General features: G+C 62.5%; 1 protein-coding gene across 1 annotated transcript in view; it reads left to right on the plus strand.

Moving 5' to 3' along the window:
• The window catches only part of TTYH1 (tweety family member 1), a 16,207-nt gene that overhangs the window by 1,014 nt on the left and 5,183 nt on the right, over positions 1–10,010 (plus strand). Inside the window, exons 2-9 of the mRNA XM_077756921.1 lie at positions 2,018–2,196; positions 4,085–4,196; positions 4,675–4,895; positions 7,306–7,401; positions 8,670–8,742; positions 9,228–9,303; positions 9,754–9,809; positions 9,936–10,009. Of these exons, the coding sequence (XP_077613047.1) occupies positions 2,018–2,196; positions 4,085–4,196; positions 4,675–4,895; positions 7,306–7,401; positions 8,670–8,742; positions 9,228–9,303; positions 9,754–9,809; positions 9,936–10,009 (887 nt within the window). The remainder of the gene's footprint in view (positions 1–2,017; positions 2,197–4,084; positions 4,197–4,674; positions 4,896–7,305; positions 7,402–8,669; positions 8,743–9,227; positions 9,304–9,753; positions 9,810–9,935; position 10,010) is intronic.

A 10,010-nucleotide genomic window follows, 5' to 3' on the forward strand; every position in this document is an offset into this window, starting at 1 on the left:
GTGGCTGGGTCCCAGAAAAGCAGAGAGGGGGATGTGTGCTGTGTTCTGAGCTATTTGGGTCACGGCTGTGCCAGCCGGGAGCAGCCCCTCCCTGCCCACTCTGAGCCGCCCTCTCCCCACCAATCGGGGACGCCAGCCCCTCGCCCACACTTCACGCTTACACAATCACGACCTCCGGTGCGGTCACCGACGCCCCCGCACGGCCGGGGAGGCCTGCCCACACGGCCCCGCACCGGTAGCTGGCCCCGTCCCAGGCCCCAGTCACTGCCGGAGGCACTCAGAGAGGCTCACTCCGCCGCCGCCCCCGTCATCGACAGGGTGACAGCCTGGGACATGCACAGAGTCACACAGTCCCGGAGGGGACACTGCCCCCCCAGGGAGATCACGCTGCGGGCACAGCTGGAAGGCACACTCACACCCACACAGGCACATACACACACACTCTCACCCTGCCCTCACTCACAGTCCCCACACTCACCTGTATTCACACACAGTCACCTATACTTACACACACACAGCCTCACACCCAGATATACATACATACACTCACACACTCACTTGTATAGTCACCTACGCACACACTCAGACACACCCACAAAGTCACATACACACATACACCTGTATACACACTCACACCGTTACCTATACATGCACACTCAGACACACTCACACCCACGTAGTCACATACATACACATGTATACACACTCACACACACATTCCTGCCCTCACTTCTACACTCACACACGACCCCCACAGTCACATATACATACACACTCACACACCCCTCACACACGTAAACACACTCACACACTCTCACCCACTCACTTTCACACATATTCTTGCCCTCGCTCAGACACACAAACACACATGTACACAATGTTCACATTCACACAAACACACATCCTGACACACAAACTCACACATGTACACACATATTCACACATGTATAACACATACACACATGTTCACATTCACACAAAAACACATCCTGACGCTCACACATGCACTCTCTCTCACAGACACACACTCAGGTGTAGTATCTCATGGTAGACCAACTCAGTCAAAGATAAAATATCCAGTTTCACAGCCAGAAACTCAAACAAGCCACACGCTTGTGTCACACACACACACACACACACACACCACACTGCAGGGGCGAAGGCAGAGACGCCGTAGTGTCTGGGAGACGGCATTAGTGAGTCCAGAGCTCTGGTTCTGTTCCCGGCGTTGTCCCCACGGCGCTGGGTGGCTCCAGGTAACCCCTGCCCCGTTCTGGGCACGTGTGAAGGGGACAGGCGTGCACAGCCCCCCCCCCCCCCCCCCCCCCCGCCTTGAGGTCCTGGGTGGAAAGGCTTTTCTAACTACAGACACCTGTTCTCTCCATGCCTCCAGCTCCCTGTCTCCCCTTTCCCTGAGTCCCTCTCTCCGTCTCTCACTCTCCAAGTCTCCATCTCTGAGTCTTGCACACACACTCACTGTCATGGAGGCTGTCACGCCCCCTCCCCGTGAGTCCCTGGGTGACAGACTCACGCTGCGGTGGGTGTGCAGAGCTCAGCAGCAGGGGGGAGAGCGCGCAGTGAGTGGGGAGGACCAGCAAGGAGGAGGGAAGAGGAAGGCTGCCCGCCCCCTACCTCGCACACGTCTCCAGGAACAGGCGCCCCCGTCCACCCCCCTGATCCCACCCGGTTCCGGATCCAGGTCTCAGCAGGTCCTGGGAGATGCTCTACCCATTCCAACCGCCTGGTTGGGGTGAGGAGGTGACAGTCTCAGAGCGGAGAAGGCCCCTGATGAAGGTCACACACAGAGCGGAACCGGACCCAGGATTTGGGCCTCTCGGTTGGACGCTCCCTCCGGTGCCCCAGCTCCCAGACTGGGAGGAGCTGGGGACCCCACCTGAGACCTGAGCACCACAGGCTGGGCTTGACCCCCAGTCTAGCCAGGGCTGCCTTCCACCTCCCTCGAAGTCCCACGTCCAGAACGTCCAGCCCTCCTGAGGCCTGTCTCTCCCTTCCCCAGGCCCTGTTGCTGGTGGCGGCCTTGGCAGGCCTGGGCTTGGGCCTGAGCCTCATTTTCATTGCTGTCTACCTCATCCGCTTTTGCTGCTGCCGGCCCCCAGAGCCCCCTGGGCCCAAGAGCCCCCCACCCGGGGGAGGCTGTGTCACCTGGAGCTGTATCGCCGCTCTTCTCGTCGGCTGGTAATGGGGCCCCAGGGTGGGTGGGGAAGCGGGGCCGGGGTCCCCTACACTCGCGCTCAGTCTTCCGGAGGGTGTCCTTGCAGCAGGAAGAGATGCTCCCATTATATGGAGGGAGAAACTGAGTTTTGAGGGGAGGAGTGACCTCCCAAGGCCAGCCAGCCCTGAAGGAGGAGCCAAGGGTTAAGAACTAGGCTTCGGTGGCCTTGTCCCTGAATAGCTGTGCAACTAGGGGATATAATCTCTCCAGGCCTCAGTTTCCACATCTCTAAAATGGACGTTACAGTAACCCCCACCTCCTAGTTATGGTAAGATTAAATGAGAGCGTGTACAGTGCATGGCCCACAGTTGTACTCAGTAAATGGTGACTGGTGATGTCATTCATTCACTCACTCATTCACTCATTCATTCATTCATTCATTCATTCATTCATTCATTCATTCATTCCACAACTATTTCCTGGGGATCTACTGTGTGCCAGGACAGGATCCAACTGGCCGGACAAGATCCTTGCCCTCATGGGGCTGATGTTCTAGTCAGGCAGACAGACAACAAAGGAATATATTCAAGGTCCCAGAGCAGACCCTGCCTGCAGCCCAGGTCTGAGCTGGTCTGACTCCTTCCCACAGTAACCCGGCTGGATTCAGGTCCCTCATGCCCAGGTTGGAAAAGCCAAGTCTGAGGGAGAGGCAGAAAGCAACTTTTCAAGGCCCTGTCACCCTAGTGGTAGGGCCGCAAGCCCCTGCCCTCTTCTGTGACCCTGGGGAGGCGGGGGTGGGGGGGGAGAGAAGACAGGAGGACCTGAGGACACACCATTTAGCAAGAGCAGCTCTCAGTGCAGCCTTGGCCGCCCGCCACCCCCACCAGTGCAGGAGAGCCATCCTATTCCCCAGATTAGGGTGCCTGGATCCGAAAGGCCTGCCCTGAACCCGGCTGGGGAGTGGCGGGCAGGGCTCTCCCGCACCCCCTCGCCGCAGAATGTGTTTGGGGGTGTCTGTGGGGGAGGAGGGGTGGGCGTCCTATATCCAAAATGCTTCGTCCTCGGGCTCTCCTGAGTGGGGGTGGACGGGAGCGGTGGACAAAGGCCCCGTGGGGGAGAGACACGGCCGGCCCCCGCGGCCTGGGAACAAGAGCAGCTTTGTGGGACCTTGAACAATGGGCGGGGGCGCCCGGGCGGGCGTGGGATCCCTGGGCTGGGAACTGTGAGGGCGTCTGGCTCCCTCCGCCCAGTCCGGCCTGGCCCCTGCACAGAGGGACACTGAGGGGAGGATGGGCCCACATTCAGACCCCACAATGGAGCTCTGTGTGCCGGCCGCGGAGGGCGGGGGCGCAGGCTTCTGGCCCATCGGCCCACATTCTCTTGCTTCGCTCCCAGCTGGCCAGACGCTTGGGTCCCGGGGCTGGGGGAAGGCGGGGAGCTCCGGGCTCGGCTCGGGGTCCCCCAGGAGATGGTGGCTGGGGCCCTGCACTCCTAGGATCCCCCAGCAGCAGGTGGGGAAGGGACGGTGGGACCCTGAAGGGACAGGTGCTCCTGTCTGGATGCTTGAGGGAAGGATGGGGATTGGGTGTGGGGCCAGTAGTCCTGGGGGGGGAGCGCTTCTCCTGGGGGTGGGCGTGATGGGGGTTCTGCTCCAGTGAGGTGCGGGTTAAATCTGTCCCCCCCACTCCACCCACCATTAGCATCACAATGACGTCCCTGTCGGGGGAGGGGGGGCTTCCTGTCACCTTGGCAACCGGTGGGGGCCAGGCTGGAGACGTTCCTTTCCCACGACGGGCTGGACCAATGGGGCGGGGGTGGGAGCCGGGATTGGGCGCGTGAGGAGGTGGGGGTGGGGACGCAGCCCCCAGGGTCCCAGGACACGTTGTGATTTCCCTTTTCTCCCCCTCTCAGCGCCGGCATTGGCATCGGTTTCTATGGCAACAGCGAGACCAGTGATGGGGTATCCCAGCTCAGCTCTGCGCTGCTGCATGCCAACCACACGCTCAGCGCAATAGACCACCTGGTGAGGGGCCGGGCAGCGGACCCCAGCCCCGCCCCCACCCAGACCGGATCCCCTGACCGGGACACAGGGCCACCTCCCAGAGAATCCGGACCCAACCTCAGAACCCACACCTGAAACTTAGGACCCCAGACTCAGAACTTCAGGTTGCAACTTGTGGACCTCAGACTGGACACCTGGACCCCTACCTATCCCTGGCTGCACCCAGGGCCTTAACCCAGATCTGGAACACGGGGCTCAAACCCAGACCCCCGTTCATACTTGGTCTCTATCTGGGACCCAAGCCACTGACCGCCCAGGGCTCCTGATGGAGGCCACAGAACTGTACCCTCCCTCCTTTCCTCATTCCACAGATGTCCTAGCCCCTAGATCTCTGACACCCCCCACTGCTCACCCCTGCTTCACCCCCACAACTCCGTCCCCAACCCCGGCCTTCCCAAAGAATGCCCTCCCCTGACCCCAGACTCACCCCTGCACGCAGGTGTTGGAGACAGTGGAGAGGCTGGGCGAGGCAGTGAGGACCGAGCTGACCAGCCTGGAGGAGGTGCTCGCGCAGCGCACCGAGCTGGTGGCTGCCGCCCGGGGTGCTCGGCGGCAGGCAGAGGCCGTGGCCCAGCAGCTGCAGGGGCTGGCCTTCTGGCGGGGAGTGCCCCTGAGCCCCCTGCAAGTGGCCGAAGATGTGTCCTTTGTGGAGGAGTACAGGTGGGTGACCGCTCTCCCCTGCCCTGTGCGCGGGGGCTCTCACCTTGGGCGACTGTACCTCCAGGGGACATCAGGCCAGGTCGGGAGATGTGTTGGTGGTCACACTGGGGGACGGGGCGCTACTGGCACCTGGTCGCGGGGACCAGCGACGCGTCCTACGATGTCCCGAGTGTCAGTAGTGCCCAGGCTGAGAACCCTTGGGACACAGACGGACCGAGCCGCCCCACGCCACCTCACCCCCAGGTATTCGTCCACTCGCTCCCGCCCAGACCGACTCTACTCTTCCTCAGTCATCCATCCGTCTGACACGTATACCCACTCAACACATATTTATTTACACCTTCTGGTGCGAGAGAGACGTGCCCAAGTGGTTGGGAACGGGAGCTCTAAAGCCGGAGCGCCACTCCCTGTGTGACAAATTCCTCACTGGTTCTGTGCCTCAGTGTCCCAATCTGTAAAATGGGAACAATGGATAGCGTTCCCCTCATCGGATCATTGAGGACTAGATGCGTCCATATCGGTTGAGTGTTTACAATAGCACATCCTATACAGTTGTCTGTAAAAATGTAAGTTTTTATTAAGACAGAGCAAGGAATAAAACAGACGGCAGTTTCTGCCCGTCTCCCAGTAAGGGGGCCAATAAGAAACACGCACATGAGCAACACATTTTCTCTAAGGTGGCGGGTGGTGAGAGCTTCGCAGGAAACGGAGCAGGAACCGGGGCTGGGCTGGGGACAGGCTGGAAGTGGGAGCATGCGCTGGCAGGGGCTGAGCGGAGGCCTGGGGGGGCCACACGGAGACTGCGGTACGTGAAGGAGGGACAGATCAGATGATGCAGACTTCTGGGCCGGCCACCCTTCCCAGCAGCCAACACGATGGAGTCCTCGCTGCTTCTGCTGCTGGGGATTCTTTCTCTTGTGTCTCCAGCACCTCTGAGGGCCCTGAGCTCCGGGCTGGAGGCGGACCAGGGCGGAAGCACTCTGGCGGGGGTGCCCCATGGGCCGTCCGACGGGCCTGGGTCCCAGTGAGGACACTTCTGCTTGTGGCTAAGCCCAGAGGCCGCGTGTGCCAGGCCTCAGCTCCCTTCCGGGGTCCCGGTAGCTGTGCAGGCCCCCCCCGGGGTGAGGCAGGCCCACCACCACCAGGAAACATCCGGATGTATCAACGTGAGAGGGCCTAGCACTTGAGAGTCGTTCCTCAGTGAAGGTGGCCGGTTTCCTGCAAGGGAACTGGGGCCCCTGGAGGGAGAGCTTCCTGGCAGAGTTCCTGGAGGCTGAGCAGGAGTTCACAGCAGCACAACTAGGGCAGAAGGCTGGGCTGCCCTGACGGGGTGAGAGTGGAGCTGCCGTGTACGTGTGCCATGCGCGGTGTGTGCTGTGTGCCATGTGTAGTGCATGGTGTGTGCCGTGTGCATGTGCTGTGTGCTGTGTGTGATGTGCATGTGCAGTGTGTGCCGTGTGCATGTGCTGTGTGCTGTGTGTGATGTGCATGTGCAGTGTGTGCCGTGTGCATGTGCTGTGTGCTGTGTGTGATGTGCATGTGCAGTGTGTGCCGTGTGCATGTGCTGTGTGCAGTGTGTGATGTGGATGCGCAGTGTGTGCCATGTGCATGTGCTGTGTGCTGTGTGTGATGTGCATGTGCGGTGCGTGGCGTGCGGTGTGTGCCGTGTGCATGTGCAGTGAGGACACTGGCAGCACAGGCCTGGAGGCCTCCAGGGCCACTCGGCCCAGCTCCCTCCCCGAGAAGCAGGGTGCTCCCGCCTCGGCACAGCTGCACAACTGCGTGATGCTGTGTACCGAGCACTCACTTAGAGCCAGCACTGCATCAGAGTGAACCAGTCCTCGGCACCTCACTACATAACACTTGAAGTTCCCTGGCTGACGTCTGAGCCCACGTTTAAGTGTGTCCGCGCGCTCAGCGGCCTTCTAAGTGCTCCTCCACTAGCCTCAGGACAACCTCTTGGAGTATGGCTATTGTTCTCCCCCCACGGGACAGGCGGGGAAACCGAGGCACAGGAGGCAAAGTCCCTGAGACAGGGCTGCGTGCGGCTGGGAGGCAGAGAGAGGCTGGCCCCGAGCCTCAGCGCACGGCTGGGAAGGCCTCCCCGCACTCTGCAGGCCGCGGCAGGTGGGGCTCCGGAGGTCAGTCACTAGTGCCTGGTTACAGGGCCTCCGCGCTGCCGTGGGGGGGGGGTCCAGGCGCCCCGGGACCTGAGCCCTGAACCAGCCCACCTCCCGGCGCACCCATTTCATACTGAGCCGGCTGCAGCCCGGCCCGGCAGCCGTGGGGGGGTCGCAGGGTCAGGCAGAGCAGGGCGTGACTGTCGGGGGGCCATCCCGCTCTGCCAAGTCCTGGGCTGGGAGCTGGGGTGCTGGGGGCTGGATCTGTCTCGCGCTCGTCCCTCCTCCAGGTGGCTGGCGTACGTCCTCCTGCTGCTGCTGGAGCTGCTGGTGTGTCTCTTCACACTCCTGGGCCTGGCGAAGCAGAGCAAGTGGCTGGTGATCGTGTAAGAGCGGGCGCCCCCGAGGCAGGCTCACCTCGCAGCACGAGGGCACCTCTTTCCATCCCACGGCGCTCCTGCGGGGGGACCTTCCCAGCCTTGAGCTGCTTTCGCTCCCCACCCCACAAGCTTGCCCGGAGGTCCCGGCTGGGCCAGCACGGACGGAGAGACCCGGCCTGGACCAGCCCAGGAGGCCCAGGGCACACCTGGAAACACAGGGTTTGAGGCCACCCAAGTGCCCCCAAATCCTAGAAAATAGCCCGTAATGGTTGTGCTGAGGATGGGGGTGCACACACAACCACCGGTGAATGAGGGGCCCCTCCGGCGCCTGATGTACACGGAGGGACCCGGGGCAGAAGGCAACCACCTCCGAGGCTGCGTGGCCACTGTGTGGCTCACAGGAATCTCAGTACCACACGCTTTATTTAGAGGGGTGTTCTATGCAGCCAGCCTCCTCTTCTGGAACCCGCACGCTGACCCTATGAGGAGAGGCTTTCCCTCTCCCCATCTGACACAGGAGAGACTGGGGCTCAGAGAGGTTGGGCCGCTTGCTCAGGGCCACACAGCCCGGAAGTGCTGGAGCTGGTGTGGCCTCAGGGCCAGCCTATCCCAATCAGAGGAGCCCCTGTGTCTTCCCTGCCTCCGGGGACCCTGCTGGGCTCACCAGTCTCCACACACACCCCGGGTGACAAGGGCTGCTGCCCTGTGCGGTCTCCCCCCGAGGCTCACGGATGGTGCCGACCCTCCAGGGCTAACCCTCACCCCCAGATCCCAGCCCTAGACAAACCCAGGCCATAGTCTCAACCCTGGCCAGGTCCCAGCTCCTTGGAGGAGGAGTCTGGACACAGCAGGAGGCTGACCCAGCTGTGCTCAAACCTGGGAGGCAGGCTTGGGGTTATGGGGCTCCTGGGGCTTCAAGGCCAGGAAACAGAGTCCAGAAGCAGCTTCCGGAATCCCGGAGCAAGGCAGGGGCACAGCTGGGCTGGGACCTGGGGTGCTGGCTTGCCAGCCCGGGGCCCTTCTCACTGTCCTCCCCCTCACCCCGGGCAGCAGCCAGATGTTCAGTTTGACGTCACGAACCACAGATGTACAACCTGCACTCCCCCCCCAGCCTCTCCCCCCCAGTTTCTCTGCCCCTAATTCTGATCCTCCAGGCTCCAGAGGGTTGGAGGGAAGGGGGGCTGTGATGGGGATTTGGGGTGGAGGAAGGGAAGGGGTGAGGCAGGGAGAATAAGAAACCGGAACCCCAAGTCCAATCCCCTCCCCCTTTATAGGATGACAGTGATGAGTCTCCTGGTTCTTGTCCTGAGCTGGGGCTCCATGGGGCTGGAGGCGGCTACAGCTGTGGTGAGTGCTGGAGGCCAGGCCCCTGGGCCTCTGGGGGCTAGCGGCCTTGACTACTGGATCCCAGGGCAGATCCTGAGGGGAAGGGCTTGGGGCCAGGATCACACATTCTGAGGTCTAGATCCTGAGGGCTTGGAAGCTAGAGCCCTGGACACGTGTGTTCCGAGGGAGGAGGGGCCGGGGGCCCGGACCCCCGGGTCCGAGGGAGGAGGGGCCGGGGGCCTGGACCCCTGGGTCTGAGGGAGGAGGGGCCGGGGGCCTGGACCCCTGGGTCTGAGGGAGGAGGGGCCGGGGGCCAGGACTCCGGGGTCTGAGGGGCTGGGGGTCTGGACCCCTGGGTCTGAGGGAGGAGGGGCTGGGGGCCTGGACTCCCGGGTCTGAGGGAGGAGGGGCTGGGGGCTGGGCTGTTATCCCGACACTGAGCTCTGTGCGAGTGTGGAACTGGAACAGTTTCTGGCCTGAGCCCTTTTTCCTGATGCTTCTGTCAGGGCCTCAGCGACTTCTGCTCCAGTCCTGACACCTACATCCTGAACCTGACCCAAGAGGAGACTGGGCTCGACTCAGGTGATCCCATCAACCCCGCAAGGCCCTGGGTCCTCAGGCCTCCGTGCCCTGTCCCGCCTGCGCTCAGTCTCGGAGGCTCGCAGCACCTCTCCGGATGGGCTGCAAAAGAGAGGGACACAGAAGCTGGAGTCAGGAGAGGGGAGACCAGGGGAGGGCTGGGCCGCCTCCCCAGGAGGGAGGAGATGGGAGCCCAGCTTAGTCAAGGACAGGACTGCGGAAGAACGGGTTCCGGGAGAGTGTGGCCCGCGAGTCTCTGACTGTGGCTGGAGGAGAAGGGAGGGTGTTAGCCTGTCCCTGGATGCCAGGCCACTGGGACCACGGGAGGGTCCTGAGCTGGGGAGAGGCCCTGGCCCTGAGGGTGGAGAGACAGGCCCCCCTTCCCACCTTCCCCCTAGGGAGGCGCTGGGGACCCAGGCTCATGGCCTCCCCCCTCTTTCCCTCCCGCTTCAGACATCCTGAACTATTATTTCCTCTGCAACCAGGCAGTCTCCAACCCCTTTCAACAGGTTAGGGGTGCGGGCAAGGGAGCCGGGCGGAGGAGGGCGGGCTGGGGCCCGGACTGCAGGTTCTGGGGGCGGACGCAGGCGCCGGGAGGGGGCGCCGACCACCCGGCCGTGCTCTGTCTTCCGCAGAGGCTGACGCTGTCCCAGCGAGCTCTGGCCAACATCCACTCGCAGCTGCAGGGCCTGGAGCGGGAAGCGGTCCCC

Source organism: Crocuta crocuta, unplaced genomic scaffold (genome assembly GCF_008692635.1).
Source record: "Crocuta crocuta isolate KB4526 unplaced genomic scaffold, BGI_CrCroc_1.0 scaffold142, whole genome shotgun sequence".
NCBI classification, from domain to species: domain Eukaryota; kingdom Metazoa; phylum Chordata; class Mammalia; order Carnivora; family Hyaenidae; genus Crocuta; species Crocuta crocuta.